General features: G+C 43.2%; 1 protein-coding gene across 1 annotated transcript; it reads right to left on the reverse strand.

Moving 5' to 3' along the window:
• Positions 1-4,214: 4,214 nt before the first annotated feature.
• On the reverse strand, positions 4,215-6,639 carry ndr1 (nodal-related 1). Its single transcript, XM_021602332.2, has 3 exons — positions 6,345-6,639; positions 5,044-5,810; positions 4,215-4,885 (listed from the first exon to the last, which is right to left on the reverse strand). The coding sequence occupies exons 1-3, from the start codon at positions 6,637-6,639 to the stop codon at positions 4,733-4,735; spliced, it is 1,215 nt and encodes a 404-aa protein (XP_021458007.2). The 3' UTR covers positions 4,215-4,732.
• Between the last annotated feature and the right edge of the window lie 20,910 nt (positions 6,640-27,549).

The following is a 27,549-nucleotide window of genomic DNA, read 5'->3' on the forward strand; positions in this document are numbered from 1 at the left end:
ATTGTCTTTCTCTCTCTTTCAGTTAACTACTCACCAGATGTTATGCACTGCAGTGCTAGCTAGAGGTAGCTTATGCTTTCAGTACTAGATTCATTCTCTGATCCATTGATTGGGTGGACAACATGTCAGTTCGTTCTGCAAGAGCTCTAATAAGTTGGAGATGTCCTCCGGAAGTTGTCATAATTACTGTGTTAATTAAGTCAAAGGAAGTGGGTGAGAACCATGAGCCTCCTAGATTTTGTATCGAAGTCAATGTACCCAGAGGAGGACGGAAGCTAGCTGTCCTCTGGCTACACCAGGTGCTACCTTACAGAGTGCTGTTGAGGCTACTGTAGACCTTCATTGCACAATAGTGTATCTTAATCAATTATTGGGTGAAGTGATTATATTTAGGATAGTTTTATCTAAAAAGGATAACTTTTTAAATGTTGTACAATTTTTTTTTAATGAAATTCACAAGGATGGCCTCCACTGGTATAATAGTAATTACATTGGTGCAAAACATTTATCAGGCAGAGAGTGGATCTTATTCTTGTTTCAAAGACTATGTATAGCCCTACATAGGCTATACATGTACTCCCACAGGGATATTGATATCTTCCTTTTTCCAGTTTACATAGTTATCTAGGTTATTTTATATTCCTCTACATGGGTGTTAGTATCATGACACAAGACGAGACCCAGATGCAGACACAGGAGGCAGATGGTTGGAGTCTAAGATGTTTAATAATCCAAAAAGGAGTAGGCAAGAGAATGGTCGTGGACAGGCAAAAGGTCAAAACCAGTTCAGAGTCCAGGAGGTACAGAGTGGCAGACAGGCTCAAGGTCAAGGCAGGCAGAATGGTCAAATAAATACACTGGGGAAAACAAGTGACACCTAGAGGGGGTGGAGACAATAACAAGGACAGCTGAAACAGATCAGGGTGTGACAGTTAGAGGATTCAATAAAACTACAACTTGCTGTAACCTCTCCCTTCTTTGGTTTACACATCTCCAGTATTTCAGCCAATCAAAGCTGGCACTCCTGGCAGTATTTTTTTGAGGAGCGCCACTTGCTGTTCGGGTATTGGGGGCACGTGGAGGGCAACCAGTTATGACAGATCATAAACGATTGAATGTCAAGAAAAACGGGGACATTTAGATGCACATTTTTCTCGCCGTCTGTCAGCAGCTATAGGCCTAGTTTGATCTTGTTTACGAAGTGCATGGTTTAGTAGTTTGTCTTCATAGTTCGAAGGATGTCTTCAGGTACTGGGAGTCAGACTACTAGTTAGGGAATCCCTATCACCCACAGTGTCACCATCAAGAATACATCAAGAGTATTCTACAACACCAGGAAGGACACTCTTTAGTATGACCCCTAAACCCACTCCAATTTGCACACTGACCCAACAGATCTACAGATGAAGCAATCGTACTTCACACTGCCCTTTTCCACCTGGACAAAAGGAACGCCTATGTGAGATTGCTGTTCATTGACTACAGTTCAGCGTTCAACACCATAGTGCCCACAAAGCTCATCACTAACTAAGAATCCTGGGACTAAACACCTTCCTCTGCAACTCGATCCTGGACATGGTAAGGGTAAGCAACAGCACATCTGCCATGCTAATCCTCAACATGGGGGCCCCTCAGAGGTGCGTGCTTAGTCCTCTATTGTACTCCCTGTTCACCCACGACTGCAGGGCCAAGCATGACTCCAACACCATCAATAAGTTTGCTGACGACAAAGCGGTGGTAGGCCTCATCACCGACAACAATGAGACAGCCTATAGGGAGGAGGTCAGAGACCTGGCAGTGTGGTGCCAGGACAACAACCTTTCCCTCAACGTGAGCAAGACAAAGGAGATGATTGTGGACTACAGGAAAAAGAGGGCCAAACACGCCCCCCTTCACATCAACAGGGCTGTAGTGGAGCAGGTCGAGAGTTTCAATTTCCGTGGTGTCCACCACCAACAAACTATCATGGTCCAAACACACCAAGAAAGTCATGAAGAGGGCACGACAAAGCCTTTTCCCCCTCAGGGGACTGAAAAGATTTGGCATGGGTCCCCAGATCCTCAAAAAGTTCTACAGCTGCACTATCGAGAGCATCCTGACCGGTTGCATCACTGCCTGGTATGGCAACTGCTCGGCATCAGACCATAAGGCGCTACAGAGGGTAGTGCGTACAGCCCAGTCCATCACTGGGGCCAAGCTTCCTGTCATCCAGGACCTACAGTATATACTATGTGGTGTCAGAGGAAGGCCCAAAATATTTTCAAAGACTCCAGTCACCCAAGTCCTAGACCGTTCTCTCTGCTGCCGCACGGCAATCGGTACCGAAGCACCAAGTCTAGGACCAAAAGGCTCCTTAACACCTTCTACCACCAAGTCATAATACTGCTAAAGAATTCATCAAATAGCCACCCAGACTATTTGCATTGACCCACACCTCCCACCCATTTTGTTTTTACACTGCTGCTACTCGCTGTTTATTATCTATGCATGGTCACTTAACCGGTACCCCTTGCATAAAGCGTCATTATTGTAATTTTATTGTGTTTTTTTTATTTTTTATTTATTTTTTACTTGATTTAATATTTTCTTAACTCTTTTTTCACAAAACTGCAGTTTTAGTTAAGGGCTTGTAAGTAAGCATTTAACGGTAAGGTGTTACAAATACAATTTGATTTGATCTGAGGTATGTGAAACTCAATTATAATAATAGTAAATACACTAATGTTATTATAAGAATACTCATTATTATATTAATAGGCCTAATTTAACATTATGTTCGGATCTTCTTCATCACCTCATTAGTAGGCATAGGCCAATGATAATGTAGGCCTATAATCTGTGTCAGCATGTATCCTTTCAGACATTTTCTTCAAAAAATGTAATGCAATGTTATGTATGCTTAATTAGCACCTTGTTTATCACTCTAAACTTCTATCCTATTTATATATTTTCTTCCACTGCCATTGACACACTATGGAAATATGTTGGCTTACTGTCAAGCACTTGGCTACCAAACAAACACTCAAAGTGCTAAAACCTTTCTCTGTGAACCTTTACAAGTTTCTGTATCCTGTTTAAGGCCCTATTTCAAGGTGAAAGACAACAGATATAAAGAATATAGCTCAGAGCATGGTCTCTAACCAATCCCCTTTCATTAGCAGGTTGTGGGAATGTTGGCACTTAACTCATCTGGCCACAAGCTGAACAGATAAATGGTGACTGGTTGTTGTAGCCTGACAGAGATCCAATGTGGGTCAGTAACACATTCACAGGTACACTGCTGCCATGACGTGAAACACAGAACCCTGTTTGTGATCTCTCTCACTGTCGATCGACCTCCACCAAACCCACCCAGGTACACAAAACATCTACGACCGGAAGTTCCTCCTGGAGTGTCAAACCTCCCCTCTGACATGCACCCCTCCCTGTCTTCCTGATATTCCAGGGGTAACCAAACCCCTCTCAAACAACACTGCGACTGACACAGCCCACCCCAAACAGACTCCCAACAACCACAATCCCCCAGCGGACAAGATCGCAGGTAAGAGTCTAAGGTTAGGTGTGAGTGTGTGTGTGATCAAAGGTTTATGAGATATTGTGTCATTTGTGATGAGTCTTTTCATCATGTTTTTGCTTTCATCTTGTTTTTGCAGGGGAGGATGCTCAATTTGAAATGGACATATAGCCATTTGATGGATCTGCTGGATCTGCAGCCTTGAGGATGACAATGAAAGAGGGACTCATGTTTAAACGGTCTTTTTGGAAACAGCACAGCATACTGAAATGAATGAGGACTGCATTATTGAAGTGCTGCATTATTATGTGCAGTCATAATTCTAATCGCTCAGGAAGAGAAAAAATGTACATACAATCTCTCCTCTATTGATTTAATATTATTTACTAATTGTTAGTCATTATCCTGTCTTAAAGATGAAACGTTTGAATGATATGTTTGAGTCTTCTCCAGTGGCATTTTGTAAGCATACTGTTCTCAGGCTTGTTCTTTGTCTGGTTCTTCGTTAAGTTGTATTCGTGTAATACGTTGCTGATTGTAAAACTAGGGCTACATTTTGCAGAATAATTTTTCTCCAGAGGAACTAATAAGAGACCAAACATACTTTTTACAATCCTTTTGTGTTACTATTAAATAAGATAAGAGTATGCAACTTTCAAAAAATACAAGTCCTGTGAAAACCATAGATGTAGACTGAAATAAATTGAGGATTTATTAAACAAAAGGTTCATGTGACATTTTACAGATATTTAGTCCTTTATGAAATAATACTTCTTGCATGAATATGTACTCTTTTTTTAAAACCATATGATTACCAAGTCACACAGTGGAATTAAAGCGCTCTAGGGGTCAGCATTGACAATGGCAACTTAAATTTGTCTCTATTGTCTCAATCAAGAGTCCTTATGCATAGTACATGTATGCAGTCAGGAGATCTCAGTTTAAAATCCTTTTGAGTGATTCTCTTGATCCTTTTCAGTGCTTGTGTTCAGAGTCTGCTTCAGTGTCCATCACATCCATATAGTTTAGCATGGCTGAAGGCAGCAGCTGCCCTACTAGAATAGCCATGAACTTTGAGTCTACACTCACAGAGTGAGCACACACATTTGCACCTCGACTGTCTTTGTGAGGCCTGTAGGCCAAGCAGAAACTGGTACAGAGTGATGTTCTCTGGGAAGGAAAGTGCCTATGGGGTGCTCATGTTGGCAGACACGCTGATCAGTGGCAGCCACACTCGTCCACCACCATGCCCTGAAAGTGCTGCATCAGCACCTCGCTGTTTTCGTAATACAACATGGACAGAGGGGCCAGGCGGGTGGGCACACAGGACGGGCACGGGACCCGGTCTGAGCGGTGAAGCTTCAGTAGACTCTGGAAAGAGAAGAAAAAGACATGTTAGTACAAGTGAACTCACACACAAACAGGAAATCATGCAATATTGTAATGGGAAACAAATCAATGGCACTATTTTAAATCTATTTCAAACATGTACATTTTCAGCAGTGATAATGTAATGTTGGTAGTCTTACCTGCATGTAAGCATGGTTGGTGGGGGTGACGGTCTCGTCCACTGGGGTAGGGCAGCTGCCCTCACAGCGGTAGGCGTTATAGCGCTTGGGGTAAAGAATCCACTCGCTCCAGCCTATCTGGTCAAAGTCCACCCACATGTCTACCTTCTTGCACAGCGGGCCCTTCCTCTCCTCCGTGTGGGCCATGCCAGGGGCCACCCCAGCCACTCCTGCTCTCTGGTGAAGCCTGTGCCTCTTCCTGCGCCGGGCTCCCTTTCCTCCCTCTACGCTGACAGCAGGGCCAGCTCCAGCTCGCTCCCGGTCCAGAGTGACGTACTTGGAATGTTCAGCGGTGCGGATGAGGGTGGGGGCCCTCTTCTTTGTCTGGTGCTTGGAGAAGACCACCATCATGACCCGGTCGGCTGTGGGGTGCAGGACACTCTCCAGACCCTTCTCTCTCTCTGCCCTTCCCTCTTCATGGCCAGGTGCAGAGCCTCCCTGGTGCAGCCAGTAGTAGCGGAGCAGGGTGGTGACGTTGAACACCCTCCAGTTGGATGTGGCAGTCAGGGAGCTGGGCTCTGCCCTCAGGCATCCCAGGAAGAGGCTCTCTGGGCATGGCGGGCTGGAGCAGCGGCCACTCTGGGAGTGGTACAAGTCCACAGTGACATGCTCAGAGGCAGAGAAGGTAGGCAGACGGATTCGCAGCTCGGAGCGCTTGATGTTGTCACTTGCAGAGATGGAGGATGCATCAAAGGTGACAGACCACCTCCCACCGCTCTGATGACAACCTGGAGAGATAACATAGAAAATATTTGAGCAAAGCAGACAGCAGACACAGATTATGAAAGTGTGCAAGCATGTCTCTCACCTCTGTGACTATCAGACTGTCCCATTCATTAAATCAATCACAGATAGTGTAAATTATTTTATTGTTGCCCACAGACAGCTTTCACACGCCATCTTTTGACATGCAATGAGCAGTTAGTAAAGTAGAATGTTGTTACTGTCGCATTGTGTATTGCTCCGTTCCTGACACACTTCTGACAGCCTGGGTCTAGTACGCGCTAAAGTGCCATAGCCTAGAGGCTCTTCACAATACGCATTGTATAAGGTTCCCATGCTAAAAAAAATTGCGAAGCACATAGGCGCAAAGTAATCCAAACGCGCTCTAGTAGCCTAAACATCACTCTTTATTGAATAAATGTAACTGAGAGTGAATTCGATTATTATAATGAACTAATGGTTAAAACATTACATTGCGTTTAATTAGTGTGCCCAATTGAATTGGTGCTTAAAAAGTGTTGCAAAATAAAGATACTCACTTTTGGCTACCAGACTGAGTACAGAGTCAGAATCGTGAAGACCGGAGATGTCCTCACTCTTGGTCGGGGCGGCGCTGACAGATGGCGGCGCCCTGAGTGTGTCTCCCTCCAGCAGAATCCGGTAGAGCTGCATCATGTAGAGTGGGAACCTGCTGGAGTGATGAACATGGTCCCTGTGACCTCCACTACTTCTGTGGAAGAAAGCCTCACGGTTCCCAGGGATATTCTCCGCTCCAACCACAGAGCACAAATCCACCAGAAGCACAGAAAATATAGCCTGGGTGAGTCCTTCCATAATTCGAAGTTAGTTAATCCAAGGTAGTATTCTCCTGTAAATCCAAATCAGTAAAGCTCTTGTGCTGAGACAGACAGGTGGGATAGAGCTCCTTCTCCCAGTTTGTCCAGTTGAGAACACCTCAGGTGAAATCAGCTGTCCGCTGGAGTAAGAACTATTATAACAACCCCGTGTCTTTCTTTGCATATTCTGTCATGCCACGGGTTTTTGAAGTGACGGCGTGATCAGCCGGAGAACAGACAGCTCAAAGGGTTAAAACTGTCCATGTGGTTGTGTATCGAAACCAACGGCTCTTTTGAGTGGGTAACGTGAAAACTTGAATACTTCTGCGTTGAGTGTTGTAAATTAGAGATCTCTCTGATAAGGAACCGCGACATTAAATTAAACAGATTAGAAATTGAACATTGCACTTTGATTAATGGGGACTAAACAACACGCGAGTTAATCACTCCATGCCACTTTTTTTTAGATGACGCGTCATAAAATAAAGTAATCTCTTTTTCACTGAGTTAGGAAATCGAGAAAACTGACAACAATTTACCCAACTTCTCTTTACGAAAATAAAATGTCAGGGCACAGAGTTATGGCCTACACTAGGCGTACAATACGATAGGCTAATTATAACCACAGTATTTATAACCTATTTTATCCCATCACAGATAAAATTGTATGGTCCTCGCATGACAATAAGACTGATCAGTGTTATCAACATTATAATCTGACTTTCACTGTAGCTTTCAGTTTTTCTTGCACGTTACAATGAAATGCGAGTGACAAAATGTAATTGGTCTATTTATTTTAGTAGGCTAGGTCTATTTAGTCTCATTGTGTTAGGTTATCTCTTGGCGCTTATCTTTATAGGCCTAGATGTGATTTGGCTATATGATTGATTCTCTCTGAAGAGGTACTACTAGCCTTACCACTCGTTTGGGGATTCGTTAGGCCGGAGCAAGGAGTCTGGGTAGCTAGGCAACTAGGCTATAGGGATCTACATTGACTGTACAGAAATCTTCATAGACCCTATCTAGCCTACTTATTTCTTAGATTAATCTGAAGAACGACACAACAAAGTATGCGAACTATTTGATGAAAAAAGGTGTGTAAGAACGATGGATGATATTTGGCCGGGCTTGCAATTTTATGTGCTTTCAAAAGATCTTCAAAAGATGCTTGAACTCGCCGACCATAAAAATAAATAAATCATTACGTAATTGCAACAACACTATGGTATATGCTAATTGTGCAGCGCTGATTGGGAAAAAACAACAATTAATTCAATAGCTGGTTAGGCTACATTTTATTTGTACTTAGTTTATTCAAAATGTATGCATTTCATGGATATAATGTCACCTTTAAAAATTATGTTTTATCCTTAACGTTTGGCATATAGTCCTGATAAAAAAAAATCATTAAAATTACAAATACATTTTTTATAGTTTATCTTGTGTTGGACTATATTTAATCAATGATCAAATCAACAATCTGCAATATGTGCTACTGTTCAGTGGACAATAAAAACTATTATTCATGGTCAATAAAAACAAATTCTAGGCCTAATTGTGATACAGGTATAGACGAGCCAAGGATACTTAATATGAGCTCAATAAATCATGGTAAATCAGTTTTGTGAGTTGTATGGTGAGAGGCTATTCTTTCACCCATAGGCCCACCTCACACACAGGCAGGCATACATGTAAACTACACCTTGATCTGAACGATTGTGGCATCTGATCCATCTATTATCAGATCTATCCAGCAGGGGGCAATGTGTGGCTATGAGTCAACAACAATCTAATGAGCAGTCAGCCACAGCCTGTATGTGTATTACTGCAGTCTGTGTGTGATGTTCTGTAATTTTGCACTCTTTTCTCCATAAACTGAAATCACAGTTCAGTTCATATTGGAATCGGGCTCGTGCGGTGGAGGAGCTCTTTGTTGGCTACACTCAACCTTGTCTCAGGGTAGTAGGTTGGTGGTTTTCTGCATATCCCTCTAGTGTTGGGGGGGGCTGTGCATTGGCAAAGTGGGTAGGGTTATATCCTGCCTGGTTGGCCCTTTCGAGGGTATCATCGGATGGGGCCACAGTGTCTCCCGACCCCTTCTGTCTCAGCCTCCAGTATCTATGCTGCAATAGTGTGTCGGGGGTCTAGAGTCAGTCTGTTATATCTGGTGTAATTCTCCTATCTTATCCGGTGTCCTGTGTGAATTTAAGTATGCTCCCTCTAATTCTCTCTCCCTCTCTCGGAGGACCTGAGCCCTAGGACCATGCCTCAGGATTACCTGGCCTGATGACTCCTTGCTGTCCCCAGTCCACCTGGTCGTGCTACTGTTCCAGTTTCAACTGTTCTGCCTGCGGCTATGGAATCCTGACCTGTTCACCGGACGTGCTACCTTGACCCAGACCTGCTGTTTTCTACTCTCACTCTCTACCGCACCTGCTTTCTCGAAACCTGAATGCTTGGCTATGAAAAGCCAACTGACATTTACTCCTGAGGTGCTGACCTGTTACACCCTACCACCACTGTTCGTCGGGGCATGGCCTCTACAAGGTGTCACGAGTTCCACAGGGATGCTGGTACATTTTCACTCTAATGCTTCCCACAGTTGTGTCAAGTTGCCTGGATGTCCTTTTGTTAGTTGACCATTCTTGATACACACAGGAAACTGTTGAGCATGAACACCCAGCGGCGTTGCAGTTCTTGACACAAACCGGTGCGCCTGGCACCTACTACCATACCCCGTTCAAAGGCACTTAAATATTTTGTCTTACCCATTCACCCTCTGAATGGCACCGCATACACAATTCGTGTCTCAATTGTCTCAAGGCTTAAAAATCCTTCTTTAACCTGTCTCCTCCCATTTATTTACCCTGATTGAAGTGTATTTAACAAGTGACATCAATAAGGGATCATGGCTTTAACCTGGATTCACCTGGTCAGTCTATGTCATGGAAAAAGCAGGTGTTCCTAATGTTTTGTACGCTCAGTGTATCATATTCATTACTATAATTAATTGTTCCTCTAGTGAATAACTGAGCTAATAAATATCACTAGGTGCCCCACTGTCACAGTTCTGTAGTGAGCTGAGATTACAGAGCTGAGACATGTTCACTACATGTACGTCCTCAACCCCAGAGAACAAACCCACTGGGCACACCACTTCATTTCAACATGGAGAATTGGGTAATATTTGGTTGGTACGTTGAATGAGATTACAACCTATTTTCACACACTCAAAAATAGTCAAAAGTTAGTTGAATTCCCAATGTGTTATCACTATGCTTTCAACTATCTAAAAAGCAAAAACAAATTCCAATAAAAAATGTGTCACGCCCTGACCTTAGAGATCCTTTTTATGTCTCTATTTGGTTTAGTCAGGGTGTGATTTGGGGTGGGTATTCTATGTTCTTTCATTCTATTATTTGTATTTCTATGTTTTGGCCTGGTAGGGTTTTCAATCAGGGACAGCTGTCTATCGTTGTCTCTGATTGGGAACCATACTTAGGCAGCCCTTTGACCCACCTGTCTTTGTGGGTAGTTAACTTTGTTTGTGGCACATAGCCCTTAAGTGACACGGTTGTTTTGTATTGTTTTTGTAGGTGTCATTTCTAATAAAAAGGAATATGTACGCTAACCACGCTGCACCTTGGTCCTCTTCTTCAGATGCCTGTGACACTGTCTGATTTTTGGTTTAGTTGTCACCTAAATGTGATATCACTGCACTTTCAACAATTTAAAAACACAACAATGTCAAAATCTGAATATAATGTTAGATATTTTGTTTATTTATACAATTGAATGTGTTATCACTGTGGTTCATCTAATAGCACAACCAAATGATCTGGATTGCAATTGAGATAATTTAGGTACAAGTGGTCAATGCCGTTTGAGATTCTACAAAGATTATTATAGCATTTGTGAAGATCTCCACAGACCCGCGACATTTGCAAGCTATGTTGAAAATGCACACTTTCAATGATTACATAAGACATTTATTGTTACAGTAACCTCAATGTGGCCAGGGATGTGTTACTCATTTGAAAGTTGAGTAAATACTGTTACATTAGTTTGTCAGATAGCCTTAACTTTAGGCGGACAGATAAATATCTAAAGCGAAGCAGGACGGGGCTTGGTTAAAAACCTGGATGGGAGACCAAAGAGTAGCTGTAGAAAGTTCAACTCTCCAGTCGGAGGTGCTGCCCTGCCTACTGTTTTTTTCTCATAGTGGATATTCCGTTGAAGATCTGACATTGTTTCAAAAGTACAAATTCAACATATTTTATACAAGGTTCGTCAATGTTGAAAATTGCTTACCATGGTGACATAATCCTGTCGTGTCACCATCAAAACAACAGTTTACATTGATGACTTTTATCAAATCCAATATATTTTCCATGTCACAATATATTGACAAATTACATTGAAACAACATTGATTTAACCAGTTTGTGCCCAGTGGGAAGTATCTTTCTTTGCCTCAGAAAAGTTCTCTGTATGCAGTTTGCAAGCAGAGTTCTGCAAGCTTTGCGAGACTCCCAGAAATGTTTCTGAAAGTTTTCTGAACTATTCCAGTCTTGTTAGTCCTGCCAATTGCCTTTACTTTTAATGAGTCAACAACCTTTTACGGCATCACCCATAATCCACAGCCCCCAGGCTGTACAATTTGCATTTATATTGATGCAAGGAATATGATGATTGTAGCAGTAGCATAGCTGATAGTGTCTGCAGTCTTGCCAAAGTCTGATAAGTGGTGTTTGGAGTGTCTTGGAGCTTCTTGGGGACACTGGTTGGAATCAAAACATGTTTTTCTCTCTTGTTGATCTATTTGGAGGGCTTTTGATGAAAATCTCATGGCCATTAGAGCAACCACGATCAGCCATGTGCTTAGTGTATCTCTTTCTAGACGGGCTAACAATGTTCTGAACAAACTAGTCTGACATGAGTCATGTTATGCCAATCTCGTTTATGCTTAACTTAGTCATATCCAGGCCCCCAGATATTAAATTATATGATGGTATGTCCGCATATCTGTGACATCACAGACTTTTTCACGAGACAGAGTAGTCAATACCATCTCGTCTCATTCATTTAATTTGTATTTTTTTCAAAGTGAGTAAGTTCAAATAAATTATTCCAACCAACCCTGCTTGGTGATCATTTATATTGGCTGTGTATTTATAGGAAAGGTTCCCAATAATAGACGAGGGGTCTATTGTAATTGTCCAGGTGGGTTGGACCTAGAGAGCAGAGACAGTTCAGAGAAAACACAGCGGGACTGTGTAAATCTCAAGGAGGAAATTGCAGGGAAAGGATATGTGTTAGAAACACTGTTTCACAGGAAATAGGTGTTTTTCTCTTTCAGTACATCCTGATTCATAGGGACCATCAGTATTGGTAAAAACAAGTATTTGACAGATGGTATTGTAAGGGAACTGTATAATTTCTTTGTATTCTTTTTAAATATATATTTCAAATTCAAAACAGATGAAAATGAATCATGTCTTTGTATATCATGCTGCTCTCCAAACTACTGCTGGTTAGAAGTTGATCCATAGTGGATCTATGGTAAAGCAGTCATATCTGTGCAGAGACGTTCTAATCTCCCTGGCACTGTCTGTATCAGGTCAGTCAAGATCATCACATGGATCATTAATACCTGCATTAAACAATGTTCTGATCTGGAGCCACAAGTTCCAGTGATATAGCCAAGCGGAGCAGGGGCACCTTAAGACCTGTCAACTCCTGATGAATTTGCTGCTGGGAAGGACTGGCCTGAGAGATACAGTGCCTTGCGAAAGTATTCGGCCCCCTTGAACTTTGCGACCGTTTGCCACATTTCAGGCTTCAAACATAAAGGTATAAAACTGTATTTTTTTGAGAAGAATCAACAACAAGTGGGACACAATCATGAAGTGGAACGACATTTATTGGATATTTCAAACTTTTTTAACAAATCAAAAACTGAAAAATTGGGCGTGCAAAATTATTCAGCCCCCTTAAGTTAATACTTTGTAGCGCCACCTTTTGCTGCGATTACAGCTGTAAGTCGCTTGGGGTATGTCTCTATCAGTTTTGCACATCGAGAGACTGACATTTTTTTCCCATTCCTCCTTGCAAAACAGCTCGAGCTCAGTGAGGTTGGATGGAGAGCATTTGTGAACAGCAGTTTTCAGTTCTTTCCACAGATTCTCGATTGGATTCAGGTCTGGACTTTGACTTGGCCATTCTAACACCTGGATATGTTTATTTTTGAACCATTCCATTGTAGATTTTGCTTTATGTTTTGGATCATTGTCTTGTTGGAAGACAAATCTCCGTCCCAGTCTCAGGTCTTTTGCAGACTCCATCAGGTTTTCTTCCAGAATGGTCCTGTATTTGGCTCCATCCATCTTCCCATCAATTTTAACCATCTTCCCTGTCCCTGCTGAAGAAAAGCAGGCCCAAACCATGATGCTGCCACCACCATGTTTGACAGTGGGGATGGTGTGTTCAGCTGTGTTGCTTTTACACCAAACATAACATTTTGCATTGTTGCCAAAAAGTTAAATTTTGGTTTCATCTGACCAGAGCACCTTCTTCCACATGTTTGGTGTGTCTCCCAGGTGGCTTGTGGCAAACTTTAAACAACACTTTTTATGGATATCTTTAAGAAATGGCTTTCTTCTTGCCACTCTTCCATAAAGGCCAGATTTGTGCAATATACGACTGATTGTTGTCCTATGGACAGAGTCTCCCACCTCAGCTGTAGATCTCTGCAGTTCATCCAGAGTGATCATGGGCCTCTTTGCTGCATCTCTGATCAGTCTTCTCCTTGCATGAGCTGAAAGTTTAGAGGGACGGCCAGGTCTTGGTAGATTTGCAGTGGTCTGATACTCCTTCCATTTCAATATTATCTCTTGCACAGTGCTCCTTGGGATGTTTAAAGCTTGGGAAATCTTTTTGTATCCAAATCCTTTGCTGCACTGAAAGTAAAGGGGCTGAATAATTTTGCACGCCCAATTTTTCAGTTTTTGATTTGTTAAAAAAGTTTGAAATATCCAATAAATGTCGTTCCACTTCATGATTGTGTCCCACTTGTTGTTGATTCTTCACAAAAAAATACAGTTTGATATCTTTATGTTTGAAGCCTGAAATGTGGCAAAAGGTCACAAAGTTCAAGGGGGCCGAATACTTTCGCAAGGCACTGTAGCTGCCTCTGATATTGCCTGTCACTGCGACCATGAGAGGGTCCTCTCTCACACCCTGGGGCACTCAGGCTGCCATCTGAGGGGACACTGTTGGAATGGTTGTTTATGAGAGGGATTTTGAGAACTGTAAGATTTGATGACATTTGATAAGGTCAAATTGTGTTGGTGCATCTTTTTGGACTTGTATGTGCAAGAATGTGGTCAGGTGCACATTAGTTTGTATTGTTGGGTTCTGAGAATATGAAAATATACCTATTCATGTCACTGATGGAGTGCTAAGGTTTAGAGGGTCTACACCAGAAGTTAAAGGTTCTAGGAGGAAGGTATATAGACTGTGCAACTGAGCTTGGAATGTGTTGAGTGCAGGGAAGCGATTACATGTGGCAGAAATTGATAAGGGGAGAGAGCCATGGATTAGTGATGGAGGGGGGTTGAGGTTAATGGAGAAAGAGAAGTTTATGGCCCATATCACTAGTGTCCTGCAGTAAAGAACACTGTTTGTACAGATGGGTAGGAGGAGACTCAGCCTAGGAGAAAGGGTTAAACATCAGTGCTTGTGTGAAATGTATTTTGTCTGAATCCAGCTGTATCGACCCTTTGGGAAGAATTAAACTTGGTCAAGCTTTTCTAGTGTCCGTGAGTAATTTACTCTGAAAATTAAAACCCAACAGTATGTACAGTTGAAGTCGGAAGTTTACATACACTTAGGTTGTAGTCATTAAAACTAGTTTTTCCAACCACTCCACAAATTTCTTGTTTACAAACTATAGTTTGGCAAGTTGGTTAGGACATCTACTTTCTGCATGACAAGTAATTTTACCAACAATTGTTACAGACAGATTGTTACAGACATTTATAATTCACTGTATCACAATTCCAGTGGGTCAGAAGTTTACATACACTAAGTTGACTGTGCCTTTAAACAGCTTTGAAAATTCCAGAAAATATGTCATGGCTTTAGAAGCTTCTGATAGGCTAATTGATGTCAATTGGAGGTGTACCTGTGGATGTTTTTAAACGCCTACCTGCAAACTCAGTGCCTCTTAGCTTGACATCATGGGAAAATCAAAAGAAATCAGCCAAGACCTCACAAAACAAATTGTAGACCTCCACAAGTCTGGTTCATCCAATTTCCAAACGCCTGAAGGTACCACGTTCATCTGTACAAACAATAGTACGCAAGTATAAACACCTTGGGACCACGCAGCCATCATACCACTCAGGAAGGAGACACGTTCTGTCTGCTAGAGATGAACGTACTTTGGTGCGAAAAGTGCAATCAATCCCAGAACAACAGCAAAGGACCTTGTGAAGATGCTGGAGGAAACAGGTACAAAGTATCTATATCCACAGTTAAACAAGTCCTACATTGACATAACCTGAAAGGCCGCTCAGCAAGGAAGAAGGCGTTGCTCCAAAACCGCCATAAAAAAAAGAGACTACGGTTTACAACTGCACATGGGGACAAAGATCATACTTTTTGAAGAAATGTCCTCTGGTCTGATGAAACAAAATAAGAACTGTTTGGCCATAATGACCATCGTTATGCTTGGAGGAAAAAGGGGGAGGCTTGCAAGCCGAAGAACTCCATCCCAACCGTGAAGCATGGGACTGGCAGAATCATGTTATGGGGTGCCTAGCTGCAGGAGGGACTGGTGCACTTCACAAAATAGATGGCATCATGAGGCAGGAAAATGATGTGGATATATTGAAAGAACATCTCAAGACATCAGTCAGGAAGTTAACGCTTGGTTGCAAATGGGTTTTCTAAATGGACAATGACCCAAAGCAAACTTCCAAAGTTGTGGCAAAATGGCTTCAGGACAACACAGTCAAGGTACTGGAGTGGCCATCACAAAGCCCTGACCTCAATCCTATAGAACATTTGTGGGCAGAACTGAAAAAGCATGTGCGAGCAAGAAGGCCTACAAACCTGACTCAGTTACACCCAAGTTAAACCATTTAAAGGCAATGCTACCAAATACTATTTGAGTGTATGTAAACTTCTGACCCACCAGGAATGTGATGAAAGAAATTAAACCTGAAATAAATAATTCTCTACTATTATTCTAACATTTCATATTCTTAAAATAAAGTGGTGATCCTTACAGGGAATTTTTACTAGGATTAAATATCAGGACTTGTGAAAAACTGAGTTTAAATGTATTTGGCTAAGGTGTATGTAAACTTCAGGCTTCAACTGTATGTGTGCGTCTCAGCTGTAGGTCTCACTCCAGTAGATTTTAATCTCTCACACTGAACCTTGATCTGACCACAACTGCCCACCCCTCCAGCACCACTGCAACACCCCTGGGCCCTCCTCTCTTTGCTTGTCAAAGTGATGGACATCCCTAAACATACACACTTTCAGCAAAACAGCTAACATGACTGCATCAGGCCAGCTGACCCTGGACAACCACACACCCATTATGGTTTAGCTCAACATCCACTTGATAATGCTTTCTCTCTCTTGTAGTATGGGTCTGATTGACATAATGGGAGCACACTCCCATGTGTCTGTGTTTTCAGACTCTTTTTAATGGCAGTTTGCAATGCAGACAGTACGGTATAGTCACCCTGGTAAACAAGCACCCCCACACCCTGGGATTCCCTCTTTGAATCTCTTTGATCTGACTTTCTAGTTGTAAGAGCTCTCATAATATGAGTCCTATCTGATTCCTGATTCTCAGCAGCACCTTTTGTAGATATCTCTCATTGAGATTTGAATCACTAGAGATGTTTGCCAATGGGTCGCTGTGCGCTGCACTGTGTTGTATGGACCAGAAAATATTAGTGATTTGATTTGGAAGATCTTCATTTACTTTATTTCCTATTCATCCACACCTGAGAATTTAGCTGATCTCCTACTATTTGTTTTGGGAGATGTAATGTCTGTTAAGGTGTCTTTCCTGTTGAATCTATGATGAAGAGCTCTGTGAGACTGTGTTAGGTTCATGTAACAGAGAGAACTGGTGGCTGACAGTGATACATGCATTTTCAAGACATCGCCATGGGAGACAGATGAACATGAATAAAAATGTCAGCGCTATGACATTTACGATGATGAGGATAGAGGATCTCACCTCTTCTACTCATCTATTTTTCAGTCGCTCAAAAAGGGAAAAAGATTTGTGACCTCCGAACTAGGAACTTCACAAGCCAAGGTTGAAAAAGATTGTTTGCTGTCAGTTGAAAAGGGGTCCGTGATGCGTATGTCTAGAAGTGTTGTTGAAAGTTTTTCTGTGTATGTCAATCTGGGTTATGTCTCAAGAGAGGTCAGTTGCACATTATTTTGAGGTTAGGCAAGGTACCCAATTTCAGTGCATTTATGGTGTAGACAAAGGCATGGTGTAGTTTTTGAAACACAAAAGATACACTATATATACGAAAGTATGTAGACACCCCTTCAAATTAGTGGATTCAGCTATTTCAGTCACACATTGCTGACAGGTGTATAAAATTGAGCACACAGCCATGCAATCTTCATAGACAAACATTGGTAGTAGAATGGCCTTCCTGAACAGCTCAGTGACTTTCAACGTGGCACCGTCATAGAATACCACCTTTCTAACAAGTCAGATCATCAAATTTCTTCATGCTAGATCTGCCACAGTCAACTGTAAGTGTTGTTATTGTGAAGTGGAAAGGTCTGGAAGTGTTAGGCCATAGAAGCTCACAGAATGGGACCGCTGAGTGCCGAAGCGCGTAGCGTGTAAAAATTGTCTGTCCTCGGTTGCAACACTCACTACCGAGTTCCGAACTGCCTCTAGAAGCAATGTCAGTACAATAACTGTTTGTCGGGAGCTTAATGAAATGGGATTTCATTGCCGAGAAGCAACACACAAACCTAAGATTACCGTGCACAATGCCAAGCATCGGCTAGAGTGGTGTGAAGTGGAGTGATGAATCACGTTTCACCATCTGGCAGTCCGACGGACTAATCTGGGTTTGGTGGATCCTAGAAGAACACTACCTGCCCCAATGCAAAACGGTATCTACTGGAAAGCCTTACCAGAAGAGTGGAGGCTGTTATAGGTGTATGCAACCATAATTTGCAGCCAGTCAAACTCCATTCAAGAACTGAACCAGAGTCAGGAATAGGCTTTCCACAAAGTTCCTCCAGTTTTACAGTTGAAACTGTTTAAAAATGCAATGCTTTACGAAGGTTTAACAAGAAGGATGGCAGAAGATAAACAGCAGTATTATGTCACTATTTTCCAACAATGAGGCCGAACTGCATAATTTCCTAATTCCTGTTTTACCACCAACAAAGAAGTAGCACAGCATGGTACATGTTAAGCTGCGGCTACACAAAACAGCCACTGGATGATGCCAAATCAAAAGGCGCTTGTCCAAAAGAATAGAAGGCAGAATACTCCCCATCTGGCTTCTGAAAGAGGCCACTATTAATTAATGTTACACACATACCTCAAAGACTAGCAACCTCTTAGTCTTCTTTGGCTAAAAGGAGTATGACCTCTGAGACGGGTCCCAGGAATTTATTGGTGGTCCCATGTGCAGTAATCTTGAGTTCCACTTTGCGCACCTGCACTGATGCCAACCTCTGCATTTGTTAATCTGGCCCGCCGTGTGTTCTGTGGGCACGTAGTGCCACTGCTCCGGGCGTGTTGATTGACAGATGCATTGGGCTCTTGCTGTGAACATACACATAGAAGAGTTTAGTCTCATTGTATATGTATCTATCCTATGACTACTTTACTGTCGCAGTAGAAGTTAACGTTGTTTGGTTTGAGGCCTATTTTGTCTAGGATGAGCTCTGCCATTTCTACTGCCAACACTGCTCCACATAGTTCCAGGTGGGGTATGGTAGGCTCCGATTGAGGAGTTAACTTGGCTTTTCCCAAAACCCACTTCACTTTGTCCGTATTCATCAGTGGCTGATTTACACAACTGCACCAATGGCTTTGTTGGAAGCATCTGAAAACACACATAACTCTGTGCGTTTCACCTTTGAGAGGGAGTTCTTAGTGTACTGTAGGTGCGTGGGATATGGAGCTACTTCAGATCCTGTAGTGAGTCCCTCTTCTTTTCTTTCAGATGAATGTAGCTTTGACATGGAGTGAGGAAGGAGGGCCGTCCATTCTCCAAAACGTTAGTTTTCAAGCTGTTCATGATTGGCTTGTGTGCGTTTTCCAGGCATACTTCGCCTACTAGGACCCAGCCTAAGTCGAGTCTCTGAGCAAAGGGGGCATTGTGTGGTCCATTGATTTGCTGTATCACTTTATGCACTCTGACAATTTCTTTCCCAAGCAACAGAAGGATCTAGGCACTTTGATCAAGCTCTGGAATCAAATTAAATCCAATTTTATTAGTCAAATATGCATGGTTAGCAGATGCGAGTGTAGTGAAATGCTTGTGCTTCTAGTTCCGACTATGCAGTAATATCTAACAAGTAATCTAACAAATTCACACCAACTACCTTACACACACAAATACGCACAAATGTAAAGGGCTGAATAAGAATATGTACATATAAATATATGGATGAGCGATGGCGTGAGGCATAGGCAAGATGCAGTAGATGATGTAGAATACAGTATATACGTACATGTACATATGGAATGAGTACTGTAGGATATGTAAACGTTATTAAAGTGGCATTATTTAAAGTAACTAGTGATACCTTTATTAAGTCTGTTTATTTAAGTGGACAGAGATTTTAGTTTGTATGTTGGCAGCAGCCTCTCTATGATAATGATGGCTGTTTAACAGTCTGATGGCCTTGAGATAGAAGCTCTTTTTCAGTCTCTCGGTCCCAGTTTTGATGCACCTGTACTGACCTCACCTTCTGGATGGTAGAGGGGTGAACAGGCAGTGGCTCGGGTGGTTGTTGTCCTTGATGATCTTTTTGGCCTTTCTGTGACATCGGTTGCTGTAGGTGTCCAGGAGGGCAGGTAGTTTGCCCCCAGTGATGCGTTGTGCAGACCTCACTACCCTCTGGAGAGCCTTACGGTTGAGGTCGGTGCAATTGCCGTACCAGGCGGTGATACAGCCAGACAGGATGCTCTCGATTGTGCATCTGTAAAAGTTTGAGAGTGTTTTAGAAGACAAGCCACATTTTTCAGCCTCCTGAGGTTAAAGAGGCGCTGTTGCACCTTCTTCACCACGCTGTCTGTGTGGGTGGACCTTTTCAGTTTGTCGGGGATGTGTACGCTGAGGAACTTAAAACTTTCCACCTTCTCCACTACTGTCCCGTCGATGTGGATGGGGGAGTGTTCCCTCTGCTGTTTCCTGAAGTCCACGATCATCCTGTTTGTTTTGTTGAGGGAGAGGTTATTATCCCGACACCACACTCCAAGTGCACTCATCTCCACCCTGTAGGCTGTCTCGTCGTTGTTGGTAATCAAGCCTACCGCTGTAGTGTCGTCTGCAGACTTGATGATTGAGTTGGAAACGTGCATGGCCACACAGTCATGGGTGAATAGGGAGTACAGGATAGGGCTGGGAATGCACCATTGTGGGGCTCCAGTGTTGAGGATCAGTGGGGTGGAGATGTTGTTTCCTATCTTCACTACCTGGGGGGCGGTCCGTCAGAAAGTCCAGGACCAAGTTGCACAGGGCGGAGTCGAGATCCAGTGTCTCAAGCTTAATGACGAGTTTGGAGGGTACTATGGTGTTAAATGCTGAGCTGTAGTCAATGAACAGCATTCTTACATAGGTATTCCTCTTGTCCAGATGGGATAGGGCAGTGTGCAGTGTGATGGCGATTGCATCGTTAGTGGACCTATTGGGGCAGTCGGCAAATTGGAGTAGGTCTAGGGTATCAGGTAGGGTGGACGTGATATGGTCCTTGACTAGTCTCTCAAAGCACTTCATGATACAGAAGTGAATGCAATGGGGTGATAGTCCTTTAATTCAGTTACCTTAGCTTTCTTGGGAACAGGAACAATGGTGGTCATCTTGAAGCATATGGGGACAACAGACTGGTATAGGGATTGGTTGAATATGTCCGTAAACACACCAGCCAGCTGGTCTGCGCATGCTCTGAGGACGCAGCTAGGTATGCCGTCTTGGCCAGCAGCCTTGCAAGGGTTAACACGTCTAAATGTTTTACACATGTTGTCCACGGAGAAGGACAACCCACAGGCTTTGGTAGTGGGCCGTGTCAGTGGCGCTGTATTGTCCTCAAAGCGAGCAAAGAAGTTGTTTAATTTGTTTGGGAGCAAGACATCGATGTCGGCGACTGGGCTGGTTTTCTTTTTGTAATCCATGATTGACTGTAGACCCTGCCACATACAGTTGAAGACGGATGTTTACATACACATAGGTTGGAGACATTAAAACACATTTTTCAAACACTCTACAAATTTCTTGTTAACAAACTATAGTTTGGCAAGTTGGTTAGGATATCTACTTTGTGCGTGACAAAAGTAATTTTCCAACAATTGTTTACAGACAGATTATTTCACTTATAATTCACTGTATCACAATTCCAGTGGGTCAGAAGTTTACATACACTAAGTTGACTGTGCCTTTAAACAGCTTGGAAAATTCCAGAAAATTATGTCATGGCTTTAGAAGCTTCTGATAGGCTAATTGACGTCATTTGAGTCAATTGGAGGTGTACCTGTGGATGTATTTCAAGGCCTACCTTCGAACTCAGTGCCTCTTTGCTTGACATCATGGGAAAATCAAAAGAAATCAGCCAATACCTCAGAAAAAAAATGGTAGACCTCCACAAGTCTGGTTCATCCTTGGGAGCAATTTCCAAATGTCTGGAGGTACCACGTTCATCTGTACAAACAATAGTACACAAGTATAAACACCATGGGACCACGCAGCCGTCATACCGCTCAGGAAGGAGACTCATTCTGTCTCCTAGAGATAAACGTACTTTGGTGTGAAAAGTGCAAATCAATCCCAGAACAGCAAAGGACCTTGTGGAGGAACAAAAGAAAAGTACAAAAGTAACTATATCCACAGTCAAACAAGTCCTATATCGACATAACCTGAAAGCCCATTCAGCAAGGAAGAAGCCACTGCTCCAATACTGCCATAAAAAAGCCAGACTACGGTTTGCAACTGCACAGGGGACAAAGATCGTACTTTTTGAAGAAATGTCCTCTGGTCTGATGAAACAAAAATATAACTGTTTGGCCATAATGACCATCGTTATGTTTGGAGGAAAAGGGGGAGGCTTGCAAGCCTCTCGGTCCCAGCTTTAATGCACCTGTACTGACCCCGCCTTTTGGATGATAGTGGGGTGAACAGGCAGTGGCTCAGGTGGTTGATGTCCTTGATGATCATTTTGGCCTTCGTATGGCATCGGGTGCTGTAGGTGTCCAGGAGGGTGGGATGTTTGTCCCCAGTAATGCGTTGGGCAGACCGCACCACCCTCTGGAGAGCTTTGCGGTTGTGGGAGGTGCAGTTTCCATACCAGGGGGTGATACAGCCTGACAGGATGCTCTCAATTGTGCATCTGTAAAAGTTTGTGAGGGTTTTAGGTGTTAAGCCAAATTTCTTCAGCCTCCTGAGGTTAAAGAGGCGCTGTTGCGCCTTCTTCACCACACTGTCTGTGTGGGTGGACCATTTCAGTTTGTTAGTGATGTGAACACCAAGGAACTTGAAGCTTTCCACCTTCTCCACTGCTATCCCATCGATGTAGATAGGGGGGTGCTCCCTCACTGTTTCCTGAAGTCCACCATCTTCTCCTTAGCTTTGTTGGTGTTGAGTGAGAGGTTATTTTCCTGGCATCACACTCCGAGAGCCCTCACATCCTCTCTGTAGGCTCTCATGGCTGGGTGGCCACAGACTTGAGGTGAGCGTGGTGAAGGGCCACCTCTGGGGTTGGTATTCCTGATCTGTTATTGAGGATCTCATTGCATTCGATGAGTGAAGGAAGGGCTAGGCTTACCCCTCCATTTACTGCCTTGATCTGGAAGCTGTCCGCCTTTCTTCCTGTTGTTTCCATGATGCCAGCGCAGGTCCTCAGTGAGTAGGCAGATGGGTTGCCCTGAATACTGAACAGATTGAAGAAGTCTGATCTTTCCAATGAGCAGTTGCTCTGGTCGTCTAGTATAAAGTACAGCTTGAAAGCGCTTTCACATTGCCCCTTGGGTTATACGCTCACTAGGCAAATCTTTGACCATGAACGGACCCTTACCACATGCCTCAGTACGTTGGGAGCTGATTGCCGGTGCATTGATTGGGTTTCCTTCCCCCTCCCTGCCATTCTCAGACTGGTCCAGGGGGCAGGGCCTGGATGCATTGTTGTGCTGTGCCATTAGCTTTCACACTCTTTGTATTTCAATGCTATGGTGCAGTCTTTTGCCAGGTGGGAGGATGAAGTACAGAAATTGAAGCATATTTCCTTCTCTTTGAGAAAGGCCTTGCACTCATCGATGAATCATTTGCATTTTCTGAGCAGATGTGGTTTATTGTGGATGGAGTAATCTCCTTTATTTTCTGTGGTTACTGTGTTGGGGTCAGCAGCGGTGGCAACGTCCGTTTTGTGTACAGATATAGGTGTTCTCGTGTTCCTCATGGCTGGGTACTTGCTTCTCGCAGGTCCACTGCCGCCACTATTAGAAGGCTCAGGTCGTTTCTAGTTCTTGCTTCATTGCATATGAACTTTGAAAAGAAGGAGAATGGAGGAAAGCACGGGTTGTTTTCGTTTTTGTACTTTGAACCATGGAAAATCCATCTTTCCTGAAGGCCGTGTGGCAGTTTTTCCACTATGGGGCTGATACCACGGGTGATGTCCAGGTCAGTTAGCGCATCTCCATCTTCTTTTGCAGACAGAACTTCCATCAGGAGATATCCAAGTTCTATTAGCTTGGAATAGTCTTTGCTAGAGATTCTGGGGAAGCTGTCCAACTTCTTAAAGAGTTCAGTTTCTATGACTACTGATGAGCCGTAACACTGCTTCAGTCTGTCCCAGTTCTTTTTCAGGGCTGCACGTTGACGTGCACTGAGCGGACCCTCTTTACATTGTGACGACTCCTTACCCAGCCATTTTGTTAGCAGATTCAGGTCCCTTGGTAGCATTGTTGAATGAGGAATGCCATGCCCTAAAGCTCTCAGGCTGGTCATCAAACTGTATGAGTCCTGTGTTTACCAACTCACGACGTGCTAGATATTTATCATGTTAGGAGCTTGAGTCTGGTCTCCTATAGCTGTGTTTTGCTTAGGGGTGTAGTAAATTCATTTGATTGGACATGATTTGGAAAGGTACACGGCTGTCTATATAAGGTCCCACAGTTGACAGTGCATGTCAGAGCAAAAACCAAGCCATGAGGTCAAAGGAATTGTCCTTAGAGCGCCAAGACAGGATCATGTCAAAGCACAGATCTGGGGAAGGGTACCAAAAAACCAGGAAGACTCTTCCTAGAGCTGGCCGTCCGGCCAAACTGAGCAATCAGGGGAGAAGGGCCTCGATCAGAGAGATGACCAAGAAGACGATGGTCACTCTGACAGAGCTCCAGAGTTCCTCTGTGGAAATGGGAGAACCTTCCAGAAGGACAAACATCTCTGCAGCACTCCACTAATCAGGTCATTGTGGTAGAGTGTCCAGACGGAAGCCACTCCCCAGTAAGAAACACATGACAGCCCTCTTGGAGTTTGCCAAAAGGCACCTAAAGACTCTCAGACCATGAGAAACAAGATTCTCTGGTCTGATGAAACCAAGATTAAACTCTCAGGTCTGAATACCAAGCGTCACATCTGGAGGAAACCTGGCACCATCCCTACGGTGAAGCATGGTGGTGGCAAAATCATGCTGTGGGGATGTTTTTCAGCTGCAGGGACTGGGACACTAGTCAGGATCGAGACAAAGATTAACGGAGCAAAGTACAGAGAGATCCTTGATGAAAACCTGCTCCAGAGCTCTCAGGACCTCAGACTGGGGGCGAAGGTTCACGGTCCAACAGGACAACATTCCTAAGCACACAGCGAAGACAACGCAGGAGTGGCTTCGGGACAGGTCTCTGAATGTCCTTCAGTGGCCCAGCCAGAACCCAGACTTAAACCTGATAGAACATCTCTGGAGAGACGTGAAAATAGCTATGCAGCAACGCTCCCCATCCAACCTGACAGAGCTTGAGTGGATCTGCAGAGAAGAATGGGAGAAACTCCCCAAATACAGGTGTGCCAAGCTTGTAGCTTCATACCGAAGAAGACTTGAGGTTACAATCACTGCCAAAGGTGCTTCAACAAAGTACTGAGTAAAGGGTCTGAATACAGTACTTATTAAGTTAATAAATTAGCAAACATTTCTAAAAAGCCATTTTTTTGCTTTGTCATTGATTGAAAAACAACAACATTTAATCACTTTTAGAATAAGGCTGTAACCTAACAAAAATGTGGAAAAAGTCAAGGGGTCTGAATACTTTCCGAAGGCACTCTACATCACTCCTTTCCAACAATGAGGCTGAACTGCATAATTTCCTATTTCCTGTTTTACCACCAACAAAGAAGTAGCACAGCATAGTGACAGGGGTGGGCAAATTGGGATTTTAAAATTCAACAGAGGGACACATTTTTGGGGGTGCAATTGTTTGTTAAAATCTATTAGCGGTGGCCTACCGAGTGGCGCAGCAGTCTAAGGCACTGTATCATAGTGCTTGAGTTGTCATTACAGACCCTGGTTCAATCCCAGGCTGTGTTACAGCTGGCCGTGACTGGGAGACCCATGAGGCGGTGCACAATTGGCCCAGCATCGTCCTGGTTAGGAGAGGATTTGGCAATCCCAGATTTCTTTGTCCCATCGCGCTCTAGCGACTCCTGTTGGGGGCCGAGGCATATGCATGCTGATGCGGTCGCCAGGTGTACAGTGTTTCCTCTGACACATTGGTTTAAGCAGGTGTTGTGTCAAGAAGCAGTGCGGCTTGGCTGTTTCGGGGGACGCGCGGCTCTCGACCTTTGCCTCTCCCGAGTCTGTACGGGAGTTGCAGCGATGGGTCAGTTACAGTGAGACTGTAACTACCAGTTGGATACCATGAAATTATGTCTCGCGGGCCAGATTGAAGTACTCAGCGGGCGTACTTTGCCCCCCTTTGCATAGTACGTTAGCTGCAGCTACACAAAACAGCCACTGGATGGCGCCAAATCAAAAGGCACTTGGCCAAAAGAATAAAACTCAGAATAATGCGCATGATTTTGGAATGAGATATTTGACGAGGAGGTGTACACGTACATTTGGTCATTAAGTATATCATAGATAAGACTAGCTTTACCTTAAGTACAGTACACTACTGGAAGAATGGACTGTGTAGTGAGGGGGATAGGTGGAACATCTAGTGAAACATCTAGTGGAACCTCTGGAGAAATCTCTCAGTATGTGTAACTTGTGACACTTTGTCTTTTGTGTGTATTTTGTATTTTTTTACAATATTTTATGTACACTCTGCTATTTCCCTGTTTTGCCTTCTTGCCAGGTCGCCCTCTCAAAAAGGTTTTGAACCTCATTGTATCTTACCTGGTTACCTTGCCTGTTTAAATAAAACATTACACAAACTACTACATGAATCATCACTTCGCACCTGTTTGTAAAAGCTTTGTATCTGAAGAGTGCCATATGAAGTGTAAACAGAGTAAGCATATATATCTTTGTATAACTAGGCAAGCCAGTTAAGAACAAATTCTTATTTTACAATGACAGTCTACCGGGGAACAGCAGGTTAACTAACTGCCTTGTTCAGGGACAGAACAGTCAGCTTGGGGATTTGATCCAACAACCTTTTGGTTATTGGCCCAATGCTCTAGGCTACCTGGCACCCCATATACTAGTAATCTAGAGTTCTAACCTCCTCTGAGCTTCTAAAGATGAAAGGACCCAGTCTATTTTCAAAACCAAGAGATTTATATTTCATTCAAACACTCTATCCAACCCAAATAGAGGAGCTTCCTTCTGAAAAATTGTCCCCTTCAGCAAACTTTATTTATCTGTTATTTGTTTAGGTATCTACAGCCTACCCTTTGTGGTGATCATCAAATACTATATATCCACATTCATTTTCTGTTTGTGTGTGTCTCTGTGTGTTCTGTATGTGTGTGTGTGTACAAGTGTGTTCGACAGAGAGATCGCCACAGAGCTTTGTCCCTCAATAAAATGACCAGCCACTGGGGCAGCACATCGTAAGACATTTCCAGTAGAGTAAAGTAACGATATAATATTATTTTTGTGTCATCTCATGGGCTTTTGATATCATTCACAGCATGCCTGATAATAATGACTTATGCAGTTAGAAAAATACAAATACTGTAGAGATGTAGGCCTAGACCTCAAATCTTGCCAGTGTTTGAAATGCATTATCATTTCCACAGACCTGTAAAACTCTTTAGGATTACTGGTGAGTCTATAAAATATTCAAACACCCCCTCATTTCCATATCCTGAGCAGAGGAGAAATTTCAAGTGACTTGGGCAACTTTGAGAGTAAAGTGAAGAGAAAATTTACCTGGAACAAAGGGGGTATATGAATTTGAAATGCTGAACGTAAAAAGTACTCCTCTCCAAGAAATCTTCCCATTGTCCCTCACCCATTGTCCCTCATTCTGTTGTCTGTCGACCACTGATCTTGGGTTGGTTGAGCCTCAGCTGTACAGTTCACGATGTATCCATTCACTCTGCCTTAAGCCTGTTACAATATCTCTCTTTGTGTGTATTTTCATTTTCTGAGTCGTGATTGTCTGCACTGTATTTCAATCTGCATGGTCCTTATTGATTGCTGACATATTTATTGTGACTCAAACCCATTTCTACCAG

Source organism: Oncorhynchus mykiss, chromosome 5 (assembly GCF_013265735.2).
Source record: "Oncorhynchus mykiss isolate Arlee chromosome 5, USDA_OmykA_1.1, whole genome shotgun sequence".
Lineage (NCBI taxonomy): Eukaryota > Metazoa > Chordata > Actinopteri > Salmoniformes > Salmonidae > Oncorhynchus > Oncorhynchus mykiss.